The sequence below is a fragment of the Mobula birostris genome, chromosome 1 (genome assembly GCF_030028105.1).
Source record: "Mobula birostris isolate sMobBir1 chromosome 1, sMobBir1.hap1, whole genome shotgun sequence".
NCBI classification, from domain to species: Eukaryota; Metazoa; Chordata; class Chondrichthyes; order Myliobatiformes; family Myliobatidae; genus Mobula; species Mobula birostris.
This window is the reverse complement of record NC_092370.1, coordinates 150,311,088-150,338,068: the sequence shown is the minus strand read 5'-3', so window position 1 is coordinate 150,338,068 and position 26,981 is coordinate 150,311,088. Positions and strand designations below refer to the sequence as shown.

At 44.2% G+C, this 26,981-nt stretch overlaps 1 protein-coding gene across 8 annotated transcripts in view; it reads right to left on the bottom strand.

Moving 5' to 3' along the window:
* Window positions 1–26,981, bottom strand: part of LOC140200467 (stAR-related lipid transfer protein 9-like) — a 396,482-nt gene that overhangs the window by 316,649 nt on the left and 52,852 nt on the right. For all 8 annotated transcript variants that reach the window (XM_072263850.1, XM_072263869.1, XM_072263879.1 and 5 more), the window contains exon 3: window positions 25,263–25,379. In XM_072263850.1, the coding sequence (XP_072119951.1) occupies window positions 25,263–25,379 (117 nt within the window). The remainder of the gene's footprint in view (window positions 1–25,262; window positions 25,380–26,981) is intronic.

Here is a 26,981-nt window from a genome sequence, read left to right as displayed (position 1 = left end):
TAAGAAACTGTCATGCTACTGTGACAATTATAGCCACCTGGGCTCGGGAGTACTTCAGAAAACCATTGTCACTCAACACAGTCCGTCGCTGCATCCAGAAATGCAACTTGAAACTGCATTACGCAAGCAGGAAGCCATACATCAACTCTATGCAGAAACGTCGCGAGTTCTCTGGGCCTGAGCTCATCTCAGATGGACCGAAAGACTGTGGAACCGTGTGCTGTGGTCAGATGAGTCCACATTTCAGCTAGTTTTCGGAAAAAAACGGGTGTCGAGTTCTCCGTGCCAAAGATGAAAATGACCATCCAGATTGTTATCAGCGAAAGGTGCAGGGGGGGAGGGGAGGAAGGGGGGGGAGGAAGGGGGGGGAGGAAGGGGGGGGAGGAAGGGGGGGGAGGAAGGGGGGGGAGGAAGGGGGGGGAGGAAGGGGGGGGAGGAAGGGGGGGGAGGAAGGGGGGGGAGGAAGGGGGGGGAGGAAGGGGGGGGAGGAAGGGGGGGAGGAAGGGGGGGGAGGAAGGGGGGGGAGGAAGGGGGGGGAGGAAGGGGGGGGAGGAAGGGGGGGGAGGAAGGGGGGGGAGGAAGGGGGGAGAGGAAGGGGGGGAGGAAGGGGGGAGGAAGGGGGGGAGGAAGGGGGGGAGGAAGGGGGGGAGGAAGAGGGGGAGGAAGAGGGGGAGGAAGAGGGGGAGGAAGAGGGGGAGGAAGAGGGGAGGAAGAGGGGAGGAAGAGGGGAGGAAGAGGGGAGGAAGAGGGGAGGAAGAGGGGGAGGAAGAGGGGGAGGAAGAGGGGGAGGAAGAGGGGGAGGAAGAGGGGGAGGAAGAGGGGGAGGAAGAGGGGGAGGAAGAGGGGGAGGAAGAGGGGGAGGAAGAGGGGGAGGAAGAGGGGGAGGAAGAGGGGGAGGAAGAGGGGGAGGAAGAGGGGGAGGAAGAGGGGGAGGAAGAGGGGGAGGAAGAGGGGGAGGAAGAGGGGGAGGAAGAGGGGGAGGAAGAGGGGGAGGAAGAGGGGGAGGAAGAGGGGGAGGAAGAGGGGGAGGAAGAGGGGGAGGAAGAGGGGGAGGAAGAGGGGGAGGAAGAGGGGGAGGAAGAGGGGGAGGAAGAGGGGGAGGAAGAGGGGGAGGAAGAGGGGGAGGAAGAGGGGGAGGAAGAGGGGGAGGAAGAGGGGGAGGAAGAGGGGGAGGAAGAGGGGGAGGAAGAGGGGGAGGAAGAGGGGGAGGAAGAGGGGGAGGAAGAGGGGGAGGAAGAGGGGGAGGAAGAGGGGGAGGAAGAGGGGGAGGAAGAGGGGGAGGAAGAGGGGGAGGAAGAGGGGGAGGAAGAGGGGGAGGAAGAGGGGGAGGAAGAGGGCTCGAAGATCACGCACATTCAACAGTGGTTTCCAACCTTGCCCTTTACGCACTGAGATGTCTGAATTCTCTGCATCTTTTCACAATATTATGTATTGGAGATGTTGAAAGACCTAAATTCTCTGCAATCTTGCGTTGAGAAATGTTCCTTTTGAACTAACAATTCTCTCACGAATTTTGGCACAAAGGGGTGAGCCACGACTCTCTCTCTTTTTTCAAAAGCACAGTTCATGGGGGTAATTCAGGACCCCGTCACACAGTATTTAGAATTATTTAGAAATAACACTGGGTACATAGAAATGAACTGTTGCCTGGAAATGAATTAACTGATTCAAGACATGAAAAAATTAGCACTCAACATTGCAACGTTCTTAAGAAAAAGTTGTTAAGCTGACCAAATTGTTGATTAGTTGTTCCAGCAGAATCCAGAATCGAAGTGAACAGAGAATTGATTGGATCAGGGAATTGTGTTCTGGGTTCAAGATTATAGAATTTAGAAAGTTGCCACGTGCAGAATAAACAATTATACATCACCCTAACGCCTTCACCATCATTTGGGGGATTTTAACCAGGCCAGTCTGAACAAAATTGCTAAGCAATTACCATCAACAGATCACTTGCAATACTAGAGGAAACAACCCACTGGACCATTGTTACACCACCATCAAGAATACCTACCATGCTATTCCATGCCCTCACTTCGGGAAGTCTGATCACCTAGTTGTACTTCTACTCCCCGAGTATAGGCGGAGACATATATCACTGCTGGTGCTGTATATTATATATATATATATATATATACATACATATATATATACACACACACACACTGCACCAGCAGTGAGGACCAAGAAGGAGCATTTACAGGACTGCTTTGAATCGATGGACTGGACTGTATTCAGGGATTCATCTTCGAGCCTGGATGAGTATGTTGCAGTTGTTACCGACTTCATTAAAACCTGTGTGGATGAGTGTGTGCCTACAAAGACTTACTGTACATTCCCAAACCAAAAGCTGCGGATGAACCAGGAGGTACATTGTCTGCTGAAGGCTAGATCTGTGGCATTCAAGTCTGGTGACCCAGGTCTGTACCAGAAAACCAGGTATGATTTGCGGATGGCTATTTCAAGGGAGAAGAGACAATCTTGAATGAGGTTGAAGACGACATTGAATGTATGACAACTTTGGCAGAGTTTGCAAGACATTACTTCCCACAAAGTGAAACCCAATAGCATGAATGGCAGCAATGCTTCACTGCCTTCTATGCCCGCTTTGAAAGGGAGAATATAACTACAGCTGTGAAGACCCCTGCTGCACCTGATGACCCTGTGATCTCTGTCTCAGAGGCCGATGTTAGGCTGTCTTTAAAGACAGTGAACCATCGCAAGGCGGAAGGTCCCGATGGAGTACCTGGTAAGGCTCTGAAAACTGTACCAATCAACTGGCGGGTGTATTCCAGAACATTTTCAACCTCTCACTGCTGCAGGCTGAAGTTCCCACTTGCTTCAAAAAGGCAACAATTATACCACTGCCTAAGAATAATGTGAGCTGCCTTAACGACTATCGTCCGGTAGCACTCACATCTACAGTGATGAAATAGTCTGAGAGGTTGGTCATGACTAGACTTATCTCCTGCCTCAGCAAGGACCTGGACTCATTGCAATTTGCCTATCGCCACAATAGGTTAATGGCAGACGCAATCTCAATGGCTCTCCACATGGCTTTAGACCACTTGGACAACACAAACACCTATGTTATCGACTATAACTTAGCATTTAAAAGCATCATTCCCACAATCCTGATTGAAAAGGTATAGAACCTCGGCCTCTGTACCTCCCTCTGCAATTGGATCCTTGACTTCCTAACTGGAAGACCACAATCTGTGTGGATTGGTGATAACATCTCCTCCTCGCTGACTATCAACACTGGTGCACCTCAGGGGTGTGTACTTAGCCCACTGCTTTACTCTCTCTATATCCATGACTGTGTGGCTAGGCATAGCTCAAATACCATCTGTAAATCTGCTGATAATACAACCATCGTTGGTAGAGTCTCAGGTGGTGACAAGAGGGTGTACAGGAGTGAGATATGCCAATTAGTGGAATGGTGCCGCAGCAACAACCTGGCACTCAATGTCAGTAAGACGAAAGAGCTGATTGTGGACTTCAGGTAGGGTAAGACGAAGGAACACGTACCAATCCTCAGAAGGATCAGAAGTGGACAGAGTGAGCAGTTTCAGATCTAACCTGATTCCAATACATCGATACAGTTATAAAGAAGGCAAGAAAGCAACTATATTTCATTAGGAGTTTGAAGAGATGTAGTATGTCAACAAATACCTCCAAAAACTTCTATAGATGTACCGTGGAGAGCATTCTGACAGGCTGCATCACTGTCCGGTATTGCGGGGGGGGGGGGGGGGGGTGGCTTCTGCACAGGACCGAAAGAAGCTGCAGAAGGTTGTAAATTTAGTCGGCTCCATCTTGGGTACCAGCCTACAAAGTACCCAGGTCATCTTTAAGGAGCAGTGTCTCAGAAAGGCAGTGTATGTTAAGTCCTTCAGCACCCAGGGCATGCCCTTTTCTCACTGTTACCATCAGGTTGGAGGTACAGAAGCCCAAAGGCACACACTCAACGATTCAGGAACAGCTTCTTCCCCTCAGTCATCCGATTCCTAAATGGACATTGAACCCTTGAACACTATCTCGTTTTTAAATACTATATGTATTATTTCTGTTTCTGGCACAATTTTTAATCTATTCAATATATGTATACTGTAATTGGTTTACTTATTTATTTGCTTTCATATTATGTATTGCATTGAACTGCTGCTGCTAAGTTAACAAATTTCACGACTCATGCTGGCGATAATAAACCTGATTCTGATTAGCTTAGGAAACAATTTATATTTATGTTGCAATTTCCAAGCAATATAGTACTACTGCTGCCATTACTAAACCCTTGCTATTTCCTCTGTTAACCTCACTTCCTTACCCTTCCTACAACAGGTACAATAGTCATTAGTCTAATCAGATTATTTAAAATCAGATTAAATTTCCATTTCTCTATCAGAACATCTCAGAACCAGAAGGGCCAAATGTACGTAGCATACTGTGGCTGGTTAAAGTGTTCAGGAAAAACTTGCCGTCTTTGCACGGAACATAACCCCACTTTGCTACTTCAATAAGACTGCAAACATAACTTGATTCTCCTGCCATAACTACACATGCATATTAGCTGTAATATTATGATCACTTGCAATGGAACCCTCATCCTCGTTCGTTTCAAAACAACATACAGTACTTGATACCCAAACCCATGTATCACAATAACTTTAACACCTCTTCAAAGCAAAGATTTAATATACAAGCAACACACATCAAAGTTGCTGGTGAATGCAGCAGGCCAGGCAGCATCTCTAGGAAGAGGCACAGTTGACATTTCAGGCCGAGACCCTTCCTCAAGACTAACTGAAGGAAAAGTTAGTATCAAAGTACATACACAGAATATAACTGAGATTTGTCCTTCTGCAAGCAGCCACAAAACAAAGAAACACCATGGAACCCATTCCAGAAAACATCAAACACCCCAGGCACAAAAAGAACACAAACTGCACACACAGCATAAAGAAAGTGGACAACACATAGAATATCAGCCATCAAACCAGAAGTCCAGTGGTATTCAGTTTCGTTGAGTTCAGTGTCAAACCTCTAGCCAACTGCAGGCCACAGGACAAAGCATTCTTCGCTGAAGCACCCCAGACCACACCAATCGTCCCAATCAAACTGCTCAAAAACAGCAAAAAGAAGAGCCAGAATCCAGGAACATGTGCACCATGAGCCCCAAATTCCCCCAAAATGAGTCTACGGTCTCCCTGATCAATCCTTGCAATATGTATCCCAAGTCTCCTGCACTTTACTCCGACAGCAACTAGCAGACAACACCCAACACCTGCCCGTCCTCCATTCTCATCCTCATCGACATCAACCTTGCTCAACACCTCAAATGAAGAGAAGCATTCATTTGACATCGGTAGTGGGTAAGTTATTGGAGGGAGTACTAAGAGACAGAATCTACAAGCATTTGGATAGACAGGGACTTATTAGGGAGAGTCAACATGGCTTTGTGCATGGTAGGTCATGTTTGACCAATCTATTGGAGTTTTTCGAGGAGGTTACCAGGAAAGTGGATGAAGGGAAGGCAGTGGATATTGTCTACATGGACTTCAGTATGGCCTTTGACAAGGTCCCGCATGGGAGGTTAGTTTGCAAAATTCAGTCGCTAGGGATACATGGAGATGTGGTAAATTGGATTAGACATTGGCTCAATGGAAGAAGCCAAAGAGGGGTGGTAGTAGAGAATTGCTTCTCTGAGTGGAGGCCTGTGACTAGTGGTGTGCCACAGGGATCAGTGCTGGGTCCATTGTTATTTGTCATCTATATCAATGATCTGGATAATAATGTGGTAAATTGGATCAGCAAATTTGCTGATGATACAAAGATTGGAGGTGTAATAGACAGTGAGGAAGGTTTTCAGAGCCTGCAGAGGGACTTGGACCATCTGGAAAAATGGGCTAAAAAATGGCAGATGGAGTTTAATACAGACAAGTGTGAGGTATTGCACTTTGGAAGGACAAACCAAGGTAGAACATACAGGGTAAATGGTAAGGCACTGAGGAGTGCAGTGGAACAGAGGGATCTGGGAATACAGATACAAAATTCCCTAAAAGTGGCGTCACAGGTAGATAGGGTCGTAAAGAGAGCTTTTGGTACATTGGCCTTTATTAATCGAAGTATTGGGTATAAGAGCTGGAATGTTATAAGGAGGTTGTATAAGGCATCGGTGAGGCCGAATCTGGAGTATTGTGTTCAGTTCTGGTCACCAAATTACAGGAAGGATATTAATAAGGTTGAAAGAGTGCAGAGAAGGCTTACAAGGATGTTGCCAGGACTTGAGAAACTCAGTTACAGAGAAAGGTTGAATAGGTTAGGACTTCATTCCCTGGAGCGTAGAAGAATGAGGAAAGATTTGATAGAGGTGTATAAAATTATGATGGGTATAGATAGAGTGAATGCAAGCAGGCTTTTTCCACTGAGGCAAGGGGAGAAAAAAACCAGAGGACATGGGTTAAGAGTGAGGGGGGAAAAGTTTAAAGGGAACATTGGGGGGGCTTCATCACACAGAGAGTGGCGGGAGTATGGTGAGCTGCCAGATGAGGTGGTAAATGCGGGTTCTTTTTTAACATTTAAAAATAAATTGGACAGATACATGGATGGGAGGTGTATGGAGGGATATGGTCCGTGTGCAGGTCAGTGGGACTAGGCAGAAAATAGTTCGGCACAGCCAAGAAGGGCCAAAAGGCCTGTTTCTGTGCTGTAGTTTTTCTATGGTTTCTAAGCAATGGAGTCGATCCCGGGCTCATGCCCTCAACACCTCAAATTGGAGAGAAGCAACAAAGTTGATCATGGGTTCATGTCGTTGATGCCTCAATCAGACAGGAGGAACGGAGTCCATCGTGGGCTCTCACCCTCCATGTCTCTATTGGAGAGAAGCAACAGAGTTGATCTTGGGCTTGCACCATCGACACCTCAATCGGAGAGAAGCAATGGAGTCAATCCCAGGCTCACACCCTCGACGTCTCAACCGGAGAGAAACAATGGAATTGATCACAAGCTCGCACCATCAACACATCAATCAGAGAAGTAATGGAGTCAATCACGGGCTCACACCCTCGATGCCTCAACTGGAGAGAAGCAACAGAGTTGATCTTGGGCTCACACCTTCGACACCTCAATCGGAGAGAAGCAACGGAGTCATTCACAGGCTCGCGTCCTCCACACCTCAATCGGAGGAAAGCAATGGAGTCGATTACGTGCTCACACCCTTGCTGCCTCAATTGGAGAGAAGCAATGGAGTCAATCATGGGCTCATGTCCTCAACGTCTCAGTCAGAGAGGAGCAATAGAGTCGATCATGGGCTCATGCCCTCGATGCCTCAATCGGAAAGCAGAGTCCATCATGCGCTTGCACCCTCCATGCTTCAATCGGAGAGAAGCAATGGAGTTGTTCACAGGCTCGCGCCACAATTCCTCAATCGGAGCGAAACAATGGAGTCAACCACGTGCTCACACCTTCGACGTCTCAATTGGAGAGAAGCGACAGAATCCATCACAGGCTCATGCCCTTGACGCCTCAGACAGGAGCAACGGAGTCGATCGTGGGCTCTCACCCTCGACGTCTCAATCAGAGAGAAGCAACGGAGTCGATCACAGGCTTATACCCTCGATGCCACAATTAGAGAGAAACAGTGGAGTGTATCTTGGGCTCACACCCTCAAAGGTTCAATTAGCGAGGAGCAACGGAGTCGATCATGGGCTCATGTCCAGTCTCCAGGCTTTCAGGCCTCCAGGCCGCACGTTCCACTCACAAATCTCCCTCAGAGATAGCAAAGCTCCAGATAGCTCAATTGGGCCAAAAAACAGCCATAAAATGTAAACAACACACATCAAAGTTGCTGGTGAACGCAGCAGGCCAGGCAGCATCTCTAGGAAGAGGTACAGTCGACGTTTCAGGCCGTTTCAGGACCTGACGAAGGGTCTCGGCCTGAAACATCAACTGTACCTCTTCCTAGAGATGCTGCCTGGCCTGCTGCATTCACCAGCAACTTTGATGTGTGTTGCTTGAATTTCCAGCATCTGCAGAATTCCTGTTGTTTGCATAAAATGTAAATTACAGGATCCAATCGCATGCATTTCAGTAGTAGAATAATATTTGAAAAACTAGTAAAAGATGTAATTTTGTGAACTGTCTATAGGACATTGCCACTGGTTGTGTTATTCGCTGGCACCATCTTGGTTACGGTTTTGAATAAGTATGGTACTTATTTTAAGCACTCAAAAATAGCAGAAAAACACAAAATTCCTTTAAAAAAAACTTCGTAATTCTTTTTTTGCAATAATTTTATACATTTTCTCTACAAATATTTCAATGCAGCATTTCTCCAGTATTAAATGCGACCAGTCCTTTGAAAATATCTGATGGATTAATATTTAAATGATCAACTTAAACTGCAAATTCATTACTGCAGCTGACTAAAGATATCAATCCCACTAATCTGAAGAGGATTATAAAGGATTTAAAATATCCCTCATAGGCAGCAAGTAGCAAGCTCAGACATGTAACCTCTTTGTACAAGCCTACAAAATGTGTAATATAACTCCTACACAACACTCCAAATTGAAAACACCTTGCACTCTCATAAGAATGACAAGTTAAACTATAAAGCTGCAGTTCTCCTGTCCAACTGATACTTAGCACATGATGGCCATAAATATTCTTCATATTTCAAAACTAAAATACTTAGCCTATTGTGACATTGTTGAAAGCTCATTATATATTAGGGTATGACTCAGTTCTACAAATAAATTAGGTGAAGGGCCAAATTTTAAGAATACTAGTTACTGACAAAACATGGGATAAATGAGAGGCAGGAAAGTATATCTGGTTTGGAGTTTGCAGAAAGGGAAGAACATGTCAGTCTAAGTACTCAAATTAGGAAAAGTATTAGGGAGGAAATTTCTCCAAATTTATGTAATTGTTAACTGTTTAAGGTACAATTCGCTGGAAGAACTCAACAGAGTGAGAAGCACCCATTGGGGGGGGGGAGTGGGGGTGGGAATTAGAGGAAGGAATGGTCGGCATCTTGGGACTCAACACTGCATCAGAAAATTGCTACTTGACCTTCTGAGTTCCCCTACCAGATTGCTCCAGATTCCAGCATCCAGACTCCTGTGTCAACATTTCTGTTTTCAAAAGTCAGGCGTTTTTCATCCAAAAATAAAAAATCAGGGTTCTGCCAACCCATCCCCCAGGGAATGCAGGTTATGAAGTTGAAGTGCAGGCACTAGGATCAGCAGAAGTAGGCATTTCTCTTTCCCATGACTAACTACTGCACAACCATCAAACCAAGTGAGATTTAAGATGCTTCCTGACTTTTGCAGTTACACCAAGAAATTCAGTTCATTTTTGCTTCCTTTTAAACATGTTTTATAAAACAAAACCTACTAAAATACTTTTTTTTTTAAGTTTTCATTTTCTTTATTAGGGACATTCTGGTTCATGCCAAGTTATTGTGTTGCGTGAAAGCTGAATATCATCGAAGAGAAACAACTCTAGGCATTAATGCATAGAAACATAGAAAACCTACAACACAATACAGGCCCTTTGGCCCACAAAGCTGTACCGAACATGTCCCTACCTTAGAAATTACCTAGGGTTAACCCATAGCCCTCTATTTTTCTGAGCTCCATGTACCTGTCCAGGAGTCTCTTAAAAAATCCTATTGTATCCGCCTCCACCACCATCGCCAGCAGCCCACTCCACACACTCGCCACTCTCTGCATAAAAAAAACTTAACCCTGACATCTCCTCTGTACCTACTCCCAAGCACCTTAAACCTGTGCCCTCTCATGCTAGCCATTTCAGCCCTGGGATAAAACCTCTGACTATCCACACGATCAATGCCTCTCACCATCTTGTACACCTCTATCAGGTCACCTCTCATCCTCCATCGCTCCAAGGAAAAAAGGCTAAGTTCACTCAACCTATTCTCATAAGGCATGCTCCCCAATCCAGGCAACATCCTTGGAAATCTCCTCTGCACCCCTTCTATGGTTTCCAACATCCTTTCCGTAGTGAGGTGACCAGAACTGAGCACAATACTCCAAGTGAGGCCTGACCAGGGCCCTATATAGCTGCAACATTACCTCTCGGCTCCTAAACTCAATCCCACAATTGATGAAGGCTAATTCACCGTATGCTTTCTTAACCACACAGTCAACCTGCACAGCAGCCTTGAGTGTCATATGGACTCAGACCCCAAGATCCCTCTGATCCTCCATACTGCCAAGAGTCTTATCATTAATACTATATTCTGCCATCATATTTGACCTAGCAAAGTGAACTACCTCACACATAAACAACAGAAATTCTGCCGATGCTGGAAATTCAAGCAACACACATCAAAGTTGCTGGTGAACGCAGCAGGCCAGGCAGCATCTGTAGGAAGAGGTGCAGTCGACGTTTCAGGCCGAGACCCTCACACATACCTGGGTTGAACTCCATCTGCCAGTTCTCAGCCCAGTTTTTCATCCTATCAATGTCCAGCTGTAACCTCTGACAGCTCTCCACACTATCCACAACACCCCAACATTTGTGTCATCAATAAATTTACTAACCCATCCAGGTCATTTATAAAAGTCATGGAAAAGCAGAGTCCCTGAACTAATCCCTGAGGCACACCACTGGTGACCGACCTACATGCAGAACATGACCCATCTACAACCACTTTTTGCCTTCTGTGGGAAAGCCAGTTCTGGATCCACAAAGCAACGTCCCCTTGGATCCCATGCCTCCTTACTTTCTCACTAAGCCTTGCATGGGATACCTTGTCAAATGCCTTACTGAAATCTATATACACTACATTTACTGCTCGACCTTCATCAATGCGTTTAGTCACATCCTCAAAAATTTCAATCAGGTTCATAAGCATGACTTGCCTTTCACAAAGCCATGCTGACTATTCTTAATCGTATTATGCCTCTCCAAATGTTCATAAATCTTGCTCCTCAGGATCTTCTCCATCAACTTACCAACCACTGAAGCAAGACTCACTGGTCTATAATTTCCTGGGCTATCTCTACTCTCTTACTTGAAAAATGGAACAACATCTGCAACCCTCCAATCCTCTGGAACTTCTCCCTGATGCTGAAAAGATCATCGCCAGAGGCTCAGTAATCTCCTCCCTCACCTCCCACAGTAGCCTGGGGTACATCTCGTCCAGTCACGGTGACTTATCCAACTTGATGCTTTTCAAAAGCTCCAGCACATCCTCTTTAATATCTATATGCTCAAGCTTTTCAGTCTTGTAAGTCATCCCTACAATCGCCAAGATCCTTTTCTGTAGTGAATACTGAAGCAAAGTACTCATTAAGAACATCTATCTTCTCCAGGTCCATACACACTTTTCCACTGTCACAGTTGATTGATATTCTCTAACGTCTTATCCTCTTACTCTTCACATACTTGTAGAATGCCTTGGGGTTTTCCTTAATCCCATCTGCCAAAGCCCCTTCTGGCTCGCCTAATTTCTTTCTTAAGCTCCTTCCTGCTAGCCTTATAATCTTCCAGATCTCGATCATTAACTAGCTTTATGAATCTTTGTAAGCTCTTTTCTTCTTGACTAGATTTACAACATCATTTGTACACCACGGTTCCTGTACCCTACCATCCTTACTCTGTCTCATTGGAACGTAACTATGCAGAACTCCATGCAAATAGCCCCTGAACATTTGCCACATATCTTCTGTACATCTCCGAGAACATCTGTGCCCAATTTATATTTCCAAGTTCCTGCCTGATAGCCTATTTCCCTTTACTCCAAACACTTTCCTAACTTGTCTGTTCCTATCCCTCTCCAATGCTAGACAGAATTGTGATCACTATCTCCAAAATGCTCTCCCACTGAGAGATCTGACACCTGACCAGGTACCAGATCAAGTACAGCCTCTCTTCTTGTAGGCTTATCTACATATTGTGTCAAGAAACCTTCTTGAACACACCTAACAAACTCCACCCCATCTAAACCCCTCGCTCTAGGGACATGCCAATCGATATTTGGGAAATTAAAATTTCCCACCACGACAACCCTGTTATTATTAGAACTTTCCAGAATCTGTCTCCCTATCTGCTTCTCGATGTCCCTGTTACTATTAGGTGGTCTATAAAAAACATCCACTAGAGTTATTGATCCTGTTCTAACTTCCACCCACAGAGACTCCGTAGACAACCCCTCCATGTCTTCCTCCTTTTCTGCAGCCGTGACACTATCTCCCATCAACAGTGCCACGCCCCCATCTCTTTGCCTCCCTCCCTGTCCTTTCCTGCCCCATCCAAGTCTCTGTAATGGCCATAACATCATAGCTGGTCCATGCTCTAAGTTCATCCGCTTTGTACATAATACGCCTTGCATTAAAATAGACACATCTCCAACCATTGGTCTGAGCGCATCTCTTCTCTATCACCTGCCTATCCTCCCTCTCGCACTGTCCCCAAGCTTTCTCTATTTGTGAGCCAACCGCCTCTTCCTCCACCTCTTAAGTCTGGTTCCCACCCCCCAGCAATCCTAGTTTAAGCTCTCCCCTTAGCAAACCTCCCCACCAGGACATTGGTACCCCTCAGGTTCAAGTGCAACCCATCCTTTTTGTACAGGTCACTCCTGCCTCAGAAGAGGTCCCAATGATCCAGAAATCTGAATCCCTGACCTCTGCTCCAATCCCTCAGCCACACATTTATCCTCCACCTCACTCTATTCCTATACTCACTGTCACGTGGCACAGGCAGTAATCCCGAGATTACTACCTTTGCGGTCCTGCTTCTCAACTTCCTTCCTAACTCCCTGTATACTGTTTTCAGGACCTCCTCCCTTTTCCTACCTATGTCATTGGTACCAATATATACCACGACCTCTGGCTGTTCTCCTTCCCACTTCAGGATATCGTGACGCAATCAGAAACATCCCGGACGCTGGCACCTGGGAGGCAAACTACCATCTGTGCTTCTTTCCTGCATCCACAGAATCGCCTGTCTGATCCCTTAACAATAGAGTCCTCTATCACTGTTGACATCCTCTTCCTTTCCCTCCCCTTCTGAGCCACAGGGCTAGAATCTGTGCCAGAGGCGCAGCCACTGTTCCTTCCCCCAGGTAGGCTGTCCCCCTCAAGAGTACTCAAGCAGCAGTACTTATTGTCAAGGTGTACAGCCACAAGGGTGCTCTCTAGCATCTGACTGCTGTCCTTCCCTCTCCTGACAGTGACCCACTTATCTGTCTCCCCAAGCCCCGATGTGACTACCTGCCTGTAGCTCCTTTCTATCATCTCCTCACTCTTCCTGACCAGACTAAGGTCATTGAGCTGCATCTCCAGTTCCCTAATGCAGTCCCCAAGGAGCTGCAGCTCGATGCACTAGCTGGTAATCAATCATCCACTCAGGGAAATTTTCTCCAGATTTACTTTTGATTTGTTCTTACAGTATATAAAATTAATTTTATGCAAAGTTCAAAGAAAAATTATCAACATACCATGTTACCATATACTACCATGAGATTCATTTTCTTGCAGGCATTCACACTGAATACAAACAATAGAACCAATGAAAAACTGCACACAAAGAGACAAACAACCAAATTGCGAAAAACAAATTATGCAAATACAACAAAGAAAATAAAACAAAATAAGTAATAAGTATTGAGAACATGAGTTATAGAGTCATTGAAAGTGAGTCTATAGGTGTAGAATCAGTTCAGCGTTGGGGTGAGTGAAGTACTCCCTCTGGTTCAAGAGCCTGATGATTGAGTAATAACTTCCTGAACCTGATGGTGTGGGCCCTGACCTCTAGTAGCTCCTTCCTGATAGGAGCAGTGAGAAGATAGCATGACCTGGATGGCCGATGTCCTTGATGATGAATGCTGCTTTCCTGCAATAGTGCTCCTTGCAGATGAGTTCAATGGTGGGGAGGATCTTACCTAGAATCATAGAATACTACAGCACAGAAACAAGCCGTTCGATCCATCAAGTCCATGCTGAACCATTAATCTGCTGAGTCCCATCACCCTGCACCCAGACCATAGCCCTCCATACACCCTTCCAATCCACATACCTATCCAAATTTCTCTTACATGTTGAAATTTTACCATATCCACTCTCACCACCCTGAGTGAAGTCCTCTCTTATGTTCACTTGAACATTTTGCCTTTCACCCTTATTCATCACCTCTGGTTCTAGTCTCAGCCAACCTCAGTGGTAAAGAACTGCTTGAATTTACTTATCCTAATTTATCTATACCCATCACAATTTTATACACCTCTATGAAATCTCCCCTTATTATCCTACGCTCTAGGGAATAAAGTCCCAATCTACCTTTCCCTGTAACTCAGGCCCTCAAGTCCCAGCAATGTTCTTGTAAATTTCCTCTGCACTCCTTCCTACAGGTAGGTCACCAAAATGGCACATAACTTAGGCATCACTGACGTCTTATACAACTTCAATATTACAATCCAGCTCCTGTGGTCAATACTTAGATTTATGAAGGCCAATGCACCAAATGCTTTCTTTATGATACTTCCGACCTGTAATGCCACTTTCAAGGAATTATGGATCAGTATTCCCAGATCCCTCTGTTCAACCACACCCCTCAGTTACCTACTGCTCACTATACAAGTCCTACCCTGGTTTGTCCTCCCAAACTGCAACACCTCACACTTGCCTGCATTAAATTCCATCTGCTATTTTTCAGCCCATTTTTCCAGTTGGTTCAGATCCCAGTGCAAGCTTTGTAGTCTTCCTTGCTGTCTATTACACCCCCAATATTGGTGTCATCCACAAATTTGACAATTTACCACAATGGCATCCGGATCATTGACAAAGATAACAAACAACAGACCCAACATCGATCCCTGCAGCACACCAGTCACAGACCTCCAGTCAGAGGGGCAATAATCTACTACCACTCACTGGCTTCTCTAGGAATGAGAGGGATGAGGGGGTTACTGTATAAAGAACGTCTGGCAGCTCTTGGGCTGTATTCCCTGGAGTTCAGGAGAATGAGCGGGGAATCTCATAAAAACATTCCAAAAACTAAAAGGCCTGAACAGATTAGATATGGCAAAGTTATTTCCCATGGTAGGGGAGTCTAGGACAAGAGGGCATGACTTCAGCATTGAAAGACGTCCTTTTAGAACTGAGATGCAGAGAAGTTACTTAAGTCAGAGGGTGGTAAATCTGTGGAATTTGTTGCCACGAGTGGCTGTGGAGGCCAAGTCGTTGGGTGTATTTAAGGCCAAGATAGATAGGTTCTTGATTAGCCAGAGCATCAAAGGGTATGGCGTGAAAGCAGGGGAGTGGGGATGACTGGATGAAGTGGATCAGCCCATGGTTGAATGGCGGAGCAGACTCGATGTGCCAAATGGCCTACTCCTGCTCCTAAATCTTATGGTCTTATGTTCTCCCGAGAAGCCAATATCTAATCCAATTTACTGCCTCATCTTGAATGCCAAGTGACTGAACCTTCTTGACAATCCTCCCATGTGGGATCTCATCAAAGGCCTAGCTTAAGTCCACGCAGACAACATCTATTGCCTTATCTTCATCATCTTTCCCAGTAACTCTGTGTCCCTCTCCCAAGTAAATACAAAAGCAAAAGAAAAACACATTTAAGAACTCTCCCATCTCTTTCGGCTCCATGTATAGATAAATACTCTGATCTTCCAGAGGACCAATTTTGTTTCTTGCTATCATTTGCTCTTAATATATCTGTAGAAGCCCTTGGGATTCTCCTTCACCATGGCTGCTCAAGCAGCTTCATGCCTTCTTTAAGCCCTCTTGATGTCCTAAGTGTTCTCTTCATTTCTTATACTCAAGCTCTTCATTTACTCCTTCCTGCCTATACTTGCTACGTACCTCCTTTTACTCAACCAGGGCCTCAATATCTCTCAAAAACCAAGGTTTCCTAAACTTCTGACTTTTATTCTGACAAGAACATATAAACTTTGTACAAACTAAGTACACTTTTGCCAGAAAACAACCTGTCCTAATCCACATTTGCCAGATCCTTTCTGATACCATAAAAATTGGTTTTTCACCAATTTCAAATTTTAACCTGAGGACTAGACCTATCCTTCTCCAAAATTCTCTTGAGATCAATAGCATTATGATTACTGGATGCAAAGTGCTCCCCTGCACAAACTTCCTGTCACTTTCCCTGTATTATTCCCTAATAGGAGATATGGTACCTTACTCTCCAGTTGGGATCTCTATATATTGATTTCTAAGGGAACTTTGTTGAACCCATCTGACAAGCTCTATCCTATCCAATCCTTTTACAGTGCTAGGGCATACTCTGAAGTTAGGGTATATCACAAATATTAATTTCACCAGCAACCAATCTTCAAACCTGAATATGGATTGTAGATTGAATTTAAAATACAGCCCTGAACAATAGTATTCTTGAAACTGCACACTGAAATAGATTGCAAACGAGACAATGCTTATTAACATTCATTTTGGGTGTCTGGAGTGTGGGTGCAAACAAGGTGCCGTTTAAAAACTAAACGTAATTCAAATGAAGCACTGTAGATACATTTTAACTATAGAATTGTCCTGCTGTTACCTTTGATCTTTAGCATATATAATATCATGTAATATTGGGTTGAGTGGGCCTCTTCTTACAAGAATATCTCAATATGATGCCTGTTGCTCATTTTTGCTGAACAAAACACTTCTATATCCACTAGCTTCCGTGTCTCTCCAGTGACTTTGTTCACAGTTACAACATTTTGGGGGCTCTGTTCCCCTGCATGAACTTCTGTCACCTGCCTTGTCTCATTCCCTAATAGGAGATAAGGTATTGCACTCTCTCTAGTTGAGACCTCTACGTACTGATTAAGGACACTTTCCTGAACACATATAACAAACTATCCCATCCAGCCCTTTTACAGATTGGGAGCCCCAATCAATATGTGGAAAAATAACCTATTATCACAACCTTGTTTCTTGTAACAGTCGCAATCTCTCTACAAATTTGACCCTCCAAATCCCGTGGACTATTGGGTTGTCTGTAATATAATCCCATTAACGTGATCAACCCTTTCTTACTCCTCAGCTCCATCCATATAAGCTCAGCAGATGACTCCTCCAGTTTGTCCTGCCTGAGCACTGCCATAACATTTTCCCTGACTAGTTACGCCACCCCTCCCCCTCACATGTCTAAAGCAATGGAACTTTCCACTGTCACAGTTGATTGATATTCTCTAACGTCTTATCCTCTTACTCTTCACATACTTGTAGAATGCCTTGGGGTTTTCCTTAATCCCATCTGCCAAAGCCCCTTCTGGCTCGCCTAATTTCTTTCTTAAGCTCCTTCCTGCTAGCCTTATAATCTTCCAGATCTCGATCATTAACTAGCTTTATGAATCTTTGTAAGCTCTTTTCTTCTTGACTAGATTTACAACATCATTTGTACACCACGCCCTCCCTCCTATACCATCACGTTATCCATGTGTTAAACTGTATGATCTTCCTGTTTTTGGCCTCATTAGCACGTTGCATGGGTAGCAATCTTAACATCATAACTTTGGAGGTCCTGTCCTTCAACTTGGCACGTAACTCGCTGAACTCACTTGGCAGGAGCTTGTCACCCTTCCTACCCATGTCATAGGTAGCGACATGGACCACAACCTCTGGCTACTCACCCTCCCACTTACGACAGTGGTGGAATCAATCAAGACATTTCTGACCCTGGCGCCTAGAAGGCAACCCAGATTACCACAGAGGTAGTTCGTTCTCATCCACAGAACCTTTTTCTATTTCCCGAAGCAATGAATCCCCTATCACTATAGCTCACCTCCTCTCTCCCTTTCCTGTGCCAGAAACCTGACTGCTGTGGCTTTCTTCTACTAAGTCACTCCAATCCAAACCCCCCCCCCCCACAGTATCCAAAACAGTATACCTGTTGTTGATGGGAGCAGCCACAGGGGCACTGCTCTGATTGCCTATACCCTTTCCCCCTCCTGATGGTCACCCAGTTACCTGGGTCCTGCACTTGGATGCCACTACCTCCCTGTATGTCCTGTCTATCAATTCCTCAGACTCCCGAATAATCTGGAGTTTATCCAATTCCAGCTCCAGTTCTTTAACATGATCTGAAAGCTGCTGCAGCTGGATGCACCTCTTGCAGGTACAATCATCAGGGACAATGGAGGTCTCGCTGCCTTCACACATCCTGAATGAGGAACATTCCACTATCCAGCCTGGTACCCCCACTGATCCAACAAAAAGAAAAATTAAACAAAAAGTCTGTACATCTCCTCCTAAAATTCTCTATTAGATTAGATAAGATTATGCGGACATGCAGTCTTCTTTTATTGTCATTTCGTAATGCATGCATTAAGAAATGATACAATATTCCTCCGGTGTGATATCACAGAAACACAAGACAGACCAAGACCGAAAAACTAACAAAAACCACATAATTATAGCATATAGTTACAACAGTGCAACAATACCATAACTTGATGAAGAACAGGCCATGGGCACAGTAAAAAAGTTCAAAGTCTCTCGAAAGTCCCATATCTCACGCAGACGGGAGAAGGAAGAAAACTCTCCCTGCCATGCCCAACTCTGAGTCGTCCGAAAACTTCGAGCCTCCAACCAGCCTTCCAACACCAAGTACCGAGCACCATCTCTGCCGAACGCTTCGACCCCAGCCTCAGTCGCCAGCAGCAGGCAAAGACAGGGATTTTGGGGCCTTCCCTCCAGAGATTCTCCATCGCACAGTAGCAGCGGCAGCGAACCAGGCATTTCAGAAGTTTCTCCAGATTTTCCTCTGTGCTTCTCACGTCTGTCTCCATCAAATCAGAATTCTGCACGGCATCCTACTTACAAATACGATATCATTTCACCGGAGAGCTGCGCACGCTGCGTCGCGCCACCATCTTCTCCTCCCGCCTGAACTTCCCACTCTAACACTGGTCATGCCGCAAAAGCCGCTTCACTTAAACCTAAGCGACATACACAAAATGCTGGAGGAACTCAGCAGGCCAGGCAGCATCTATGGAAAAGAGCACAGTCTACATTTCAGGCTGAAACCCTTCGGCAGGACTGGAGGTAAAAAAAAAAAAGCAAGCTGAGGAGTAGATTTAAAAGGTGGGGGGAGGAGAGAGAGAGAATCACCAGGTGATACGTGAAACCTGGAGGGGCAGGGATGAAGTAAAGAGCTGGGAAGTTGAGGGGAGGGAGGGAAAAGGTGATGGGAAATGGAGAAAGGAGGTGTGGAGGGCATTACCGAAAGTTTGAGAAATCAATGCTCATGCCATCAGGTTGGAGGCTACCCAAAAGGAATATAAGGTGCTGTTCCTCCAACCGAAATGTGGCCTTAGCACAACAGTGGAGGAAGCCTTTTTTTTTTATTGACCCTTGCCAACTGCCTAATCTAATGTCTCCTCGGGAACTGTGGGGTGAAGAATGTCCTGGCTGCCCCTGCTCGCTTCTTTAGAAATCGTCCTCTCGCTATGCAATCCAGCGTCTCCTCAGGAACTGTGGCGTACATAAATAAGATGAACTGGGCTGTATCCACTATTTTTTGTGGGCTTTTCCATTCAAAGGGCATTGGTGTTTCCATATCAGGCCATGATGCAGCCAATCAGTATACTCTCCACCATGCATATATAGAAGTTGGTCATAATTTTAGATGACATGCCAAATATGTACAAACTTCTAAGAAAGTAAAGACGCTGCCCTGCCTTCTTTGTAACTGCACTTATTGTACATGCTGGACCAAGGTCAGATCCCCTGAAATGATAACACTGACGAATTTTAAGTTGCTGATTCTCTCTACCTCTGATCCCCTGATGAGGACTGGCTCATGAACCTCTGGTTTCCTCCTCCTGTATTCAATAAACAGCTTTAGTTTTGTGGACATTGAATGAGAGGTTGTCGATGTGGCACCACTCAGATTTTCAATCTCCCTCTCATATGCTGATTCATCACCATCTTTGATTCAGCCAACAACTGTGGCGTGATCAGCAAACTTAAGTATGGCAGTGGAGCTGTGCTTAGTCTCACAGTCAAAAGTCTAAAGTGAGTAGAGCAGGGGGCGAAGCACACAGCCTTGTGGTGCACCTGTGCTGACAGTGGTTATGGAGATGTTGTTGCCAATCCAAATAGACTGGGGTCTGCAAGTGAGGAAATCAAGGATCAAGCACAAGGAGGTATTGAAGCCTAGTCTTGGAGCTTATTGATTAGTTTTGGTGGGATACAAGTGTTGAATGCAGAGAAATAGTCAATGAAGTATTTCAGCAACAATAGAGAAATATAATACAATATAGAGGAATTTCAAGCTGTTGGGAGAAATGTACCTCACATTGAATTTGACAGTAAAAAGATCAATTTAGCTTTGCTGTTATCATCTGTATTCTCCCCCCAACACCACCCCCCCACCATAAAACTGATCGGATTACAACCTGATATATAGTAAGTATGCACACATTATCTCATTATACGAACAATAATAGGATTGAAAATAGTCTATTGTTGTAACATAAAACAAACTCCCTAGCAAATCAGCAATTAGGTTTTATATCCTGCTTGACTTCATTTTCAACTGACATGCTAAACTGTTGAAAATTCCTTTTCAATTTACTATTTTAATTTGATTTCAACCCAAGCTGGTACAACACGATACCAATTTGTCGGTTAGAAAATAAAGTACAAACATGTAAAAACAGACGTTTTCACAAGAAGCATTCATACTCCAATACATGTTTATTTTATTGCAAGTTTAAATTCGTCCGAAAATTCGTACGGGCAAAGTTGACATTCGGCCGTAAATGCCGCCATGCAGCCTGGGTTAACAATTTGGGGAGGCCCATGCCGCCTGATGACCACTCCGCTAGTATTTGGCCCTTAGTCTTCTAAACTTTTCCAATCTAAGTGCTGGGGGTTGTGGTGGAACGGGGGACCCGACGGGGGGTCCTGGCGGTTCTGGATGGTGTTTCTCATGTGTGGCATGCCACCTTGGCTGAACGGCACTGCACTTTTGGTAGCAGACTAGGACTGCTGCGCTGCTCCAGGCAGCACTATGCGGGGTTGTTCTTGCCCTTGGCCAACAGGCTCTGTGGTGGGTTGGCCTATAGCTAGAGAAGTGATGACCCTCCTGATGGACCGTTATTGACCTCAGTTATCACGGACACCTTTGACTTGGATAGCTTGTACATCTTATTTCTAAGGTAACTTATTTATTCTTTCTTGCATTTCTTCTAGTGTTTGTGTATCTGTGCCTTTGTGGTGCTGCTGTGGTTTCCTTTAGGATCAGTGAAGTATCTATCTATCTAGTCACAGGGAGAATGTGTAACCACCACCGGGCTACAATGTAGGTCTGGATCAAACCTAGGGAATTGAATGCAACAACTGGGAGATTATGCTTCAGCAATATAGGGCACTGGGGAAGCCACATACAGAGTACACTTTGAGATGGCATGTTAATGCAGTGAGATCAACTTAGAGAAAGTTTCCTCAACAATCAGCAACTATAACCAGAGCACCAATTGTGAGTTAAATAGTAGGGAAGGTTGAGGCATAAAAGGGAGACACTGCCTAACAGAGCGGTCATCAACTGAGTGATCTGAGGCAGAGTGGTAGCGCTTTGGCTCATTCAGGCTTTGGCAATAACGGGTCGAGGCGAGTAAGTTACCTGTGTGGAATAGAAAAGGAGGAAATCATGGAGGGATTGTCTGCTGAGTCTCTGTGGGTGGAAGTTAGAAACAGCAAGGGGGTCAATAACTCTACTGGGTGTTTTTTTTTATATATATATATATATATATATATATATATATATATATATATATATATATATATATATATAGACCACCCAATAGTAACAGGGAGCAGATAGGGAGACAGATTCTGGAAAGGTGTAATAATAACAGGGTTGTGATGGGAGATTTTCATTTCCCAAATATTGATTGGCATCTCCCTAGAGCAAGGGGTTTAGATGGGATGGAGTTTGTTGGGTGTGTTCAGGAAGGTTTCCTGATACAATATGTAGATAAGCCTACGAGAGGAGAGGCTGTACTTGATCTGGTATTGGGAAATGAACCTGGTCAGGTGTCAGATCTCTCAGTGGGAGAGCATTTTGGAGATAGTGATCACAATTCTATTTCCTTTACTGTAGCATTGGAGAGGGATAGGAACAGACAAGTTAGGAAAGCGGTTAATTGGAGTAAGGGGAAATATGAAGCTATCAGGCAGGAACTTGGAAGCATAAATTGGGAACAGATGTTCTCAGGGAAATGTACTGTAGAAATGTGGCAAATGTACAGGGGATATTTGTGTGGTGTTCTGCACATGTACATTGCAATGAGACAGGGAAAGGATGGTAGGGCACAGGAACAATGGTGTACAAAGGTTGTTGAAAATCAAGTCAAAAAGAAAAGCTTACGAAAGATTCAAAAAACTAGGTAATGATAGAGATCTAGAAGATTATAAGGCTAGCAAGAAGGAGCTTAAGAATATAATTAGGAGAGCCAGAAGGGGGAATGAGAAGGCCTTGGCAAGCAGGATTAAAGAAAACCCCCAAGGCATTCTACAAGTATGTGAAGAGCAAGAGGATAAGATGTGAGAGAATAGGACCAATCAAGTGTGATAATGGAAAAATGTGCTTGGTACTGGAGGAGATAGCTGAGGTACTTAATGAATATTTTGCTTCAGTATTCACTATGGAAAAGACTTTGGCAATTGTAGGGATGACTTACAGTGGATTGCAAAGCTTGAGCATACAGACATTAAGAAAGAGGATGTGCTGGAGCTTTTGGAAAGTATCAAGTTGGATAAGTCTCCGGGACCGGATGAGATGTACCCCAGGCTACTATGGGAGGCAAGGGAGGAGATTGCTGAGCCTCTGGTGATGATCTCTGCATCATTAATGGGGATAGGGAGGTCCCAGAGGATTGGAGGGTTGCAGATGTTGTTCCCTTATTCAAGAAAGGGAGTAGAGATAGCCCAGAAAATTATAGACCAGTGAGTCTTACTTCAGTGGTTGGTAAGTTGATGGAGAAGATCCTGGAAGGCAGGATTTATGAACATTTGGAGAGGCATAATAAGATTAGGAATAGTCAGCATGGCTTCATTAGGTCATGCCTTATGAGCCTGATTGAATTTTTTGAGGATGTGACTAAACACCCTGATGAAGGTAGAGCAATAGATGTAGTGTATATGGATTTCAACAAAGCATTTGATAAGGTATCCCCATGCAAGGTTAATTGAGAAAGTAAGAAAGCATGGGATCCAAGGGGACCTTGTTTTGTGGATCCAGAATTGGCTTGCCCACAGAAGGCAAAGAGTGGTTGTAGACGGGCCATATTCTGCATGGAGGTCAGTCACCAGTGGTGTGCCTCAGGAATCTGTTCTGGGACCCCTTCTCTTTGTGATTTTTATAAATGACCTGGATGAAGAAGTGGAGGGATGGATTAGCAAATTTGTTGATGACACAAAGGTTGGGGGTGTTGTGGATAGTGTGGAGGGCTGTCAGAGGTTACAGTGGGACATTGATAGGATGCAAAACTGGGCTAAGTAGCAGATGGAGCTCAACCCAGATAAGCATGGGTTAGTTCATTTTGGTCAGTCAACTATGATGACAGAATATAGTATTAATGGTAAGACTCTTGGCAGTGTGGAGGACCAGAGAGATCTTGGAGTCCGAGCTCATAGAACACTCAAAGCTGCTGCGCAGGTTGACTGTGTGGTTAAAAAGGCATACGGTGCATTCGTCTTCATCAACCATGGGATTGAGTTTAAGAGCCAAGAGGTAATGTAACAGCTATATAGGACCCTGGTCAGACCCCACTTGGAGTTCTGTGCTCAGTTCTGGTCACCTCACTACAGGAAGGATGTGGAAACTATAGAAAAGGTGCAGAGGAGATTTACAAGGATGTTGCCTGGACTGGGGAGTATGCCTTACAAGAATAGGTTGAGTGAACTTGGCCTCTTCTCCTTGGAATGACAGAGGATGAGAGGTGACCTGATAGGGGTGTATAAGATGACAAGAGGCATTGATCATGTGGATAGTCACAGGCTTTTTCCCAGGGCTGAAATGGCTATCACAAGAGGGCACAGCTTTAAGGTGCTTGAAAGTAGATACAGAGGAGATGCCTGGGTAAGTTTTTTTACGCAGAGAGTGGTGAGTGCGCGCAATAAGGTGCCGGCGATGGTGGTGGAGGCGGATACGATAGTGTTTTTTTTTTTAGAGAGACTCCTGGATGGGTACATGAAGCTTAGAAAAATAGGTTATGGGTAATCCGAGCTAATTTCTAATGTAAGTACATGTTCGGCACAGCATTGTGGGCCGAAGGGCCTGTATTGTGCTGAGTTTTTCTGTGTTTCTATGTTTAAAGTCTTACTGCACTTGCTTTAGGCTATTTCCTCTGGCAGCTTATTCCACATGTAAAAAAAAATCCTTTATGTAAACAAGATTGCCCCTCAAGTTCTGATTACATCTTTCTCATCTCACCTTAAACCTACGATTTCTAGTTCTTGATTTCCCAACCCTTGGAAAAAGACTACAAGTTCACCTCTGTGCCCCTCATGGTTTTATGCATCTCTCTAAGATCACTCTCAATTTCCCACACTCCAAGGAATTAAGTCCAAGCTTGTCCAATTTCTCACAATGACTCACTCCCTCAAGTCCTAGCGATGTGCTTGTAAATCTTTTCTGCAGTTTAATCTCATCCTTCCTATAACAGGGGACCAAAACTGAACACAATACTCGAACAAGTTCAGCCTCAACAGCGTCCTGTACAACTGCACCATGACCTCTCAACTTTTCCATTTATTCACTGTGAAATATCTAACAATTTTACTTTGCAAAATATAAAACCTTGCACTTATCAATTTGCCATTCCTTGGCTCACTGACTCAGCTGATCAAGATTCCCTGTAGTGGTTTGATGACTCACCAAGCCTAGTACAATCTCATCAAATTTGTTGATATGGATAACAAACAACAGGCCCGACAGCAAAAAATATAGCACACCACTCATCACAGGCCTCTAGGCACAGGTTTCCAACCTTTCTTATGCCATGGGCCCCTGCCATTAACTGACGGGTCAGTGAACCCCAGGTTGGGAACCCCAGCTCTAGTCCAATAAACAGCCTTCCACCATCACTCTCTGCTTGGTACCATCAAGTCAATGATTAGATTCTGTCCAGGTAGACATGGATTTCAATAATTGAAGCATAACAAGCAGGCACAATTGAGAACTCTTAAGAAAATTATTAAATTGTTAGCTCCTAACAAAACTGGATAAATGTTCATGCAACTCACCAGTTCCTGAGTTGCAAAATTAGCAGAGTCAGAATCCACTGACCAGTAACAGTAATCAAAGGTGAACTCCATATGACGTTGCCTTGAATCACCAGGGCTTTCAACCTGTTGGTCCAGCTGGTACAAGATACAAAATAAAACAAAATTTAATTTCTAGACTCTATGCCTTAACTCTTGGTAAAATTTGTGTCAATTCTATGAACTATTTTATCATGTTAGTTTATTATCCATTATATTTTATGTCCTAGAAATTTGACAAAATAAAGCAGTCAACTTGCAATAGTACACTCAAGTTCAGAAACATCCATACACATTCATTGTCCAAGGACAATTCATTCAGTACATGATTACACATTTACTTGCCATACTTAATTGTTCAGCAATGTTATTAATATTTTCTTTTTAAGAGTTCAAATTTCTTTTTATATCAATATTTCAGGAAAAGTCATTCTGAAAAATGTTCAAACTACAAAATGACTAATAAAGAACAAAGTTAGGACTGATAAGGAATAAAAGAAGAAACATGTGCCTGAAGCCAGAAGAGGTAGGATACCTTAATACTTTGCTTCAATATTCACCTGAGACAATATGAGGGCACCACAGAACAGGCTAATATGCTGGAACATATTGACATGACGAAAGAGGAGATACTAGATATTTTGAAAAATATTAGGTCTAAAGTCTAAACTAAATCCCTCAAGTTACTACAGAAAGCAAGAGATGAGATGGCCACACCTTTGCGGATTATCTTTGTGTTCTCATTAGCCACAGGAACAGTATCAGAAGATAGGAGGGGTGCAAGTATTATTCAAAGGTAATAGGGATAATCTTGGGAATTATGTACCAGTGGATCTTTTGGCAGTAGTGGGAAAAGAAATGGAGGGGATTCTTAGAGATAGTATTTGAGCATTTGGAGAAGCATTGGGATAGTCAGCATGGCTTTATAATGGGCAGGGTCGTGCCTCCTGAGCCTGACTGAATTCTTTGAGGATGTGATAAAGCATACTGAAGGTAGAGCAGTGGATGCAGCGTAGATGAGTTTTAGTAAGTGTTTGACACGGTTCCTCATAGTAGTCTCAAAGTCAAGAGGCATGGCATCCAGGGAAACTTGGCCACCTGGATTTAGAATTGGTTTGCCCACAGAAGGTAGAGTATGGTAGTTGTAGGAGCCATCTGAACAGTATTCTGTTTATGTATTTATTATGATAACTAGTCATGAATGGGGGCAAGGTAAAAGTGAAGGGGATAAGTTACATATTCTTATCTCATTGCAGTTTGCAGCTTGGGACCAGCAGCAATTGTTCTGGTTTGGTTTTGCTGCTACAATTCTGTCAGCAAAATTTTTGACAGTTACACCAAACAAACATTCGCATTCGGACATGTCGGTGAAATTAGGAGCACCACAGTCTGGTTCAGCTCGCAGCAAGTTATGACCTTTTGTTAGTTCATGCTGTGCGTTTGGGTTTGAAACAGTTTTGAATGGTTAGCACTGCACTGCCTGTTCAATTGAGGTCTAAAAGCTGTAAACTTTTAGTGGTGTTTGCCTGAAGTGTTCTACCCTCAGCTCTATTGAAAAGTTGAACTGAATTTGCTGTTGCTTTGTGTAGTTTGCACACTTGGAAGACAACACAAGTAAAGCAGGAAGAAATTACAGCCAAAATGACCAAAGCTAAAGTGCTAAAGGCTTCAAGTATCGGGGGTGCTAAACATACTCATATT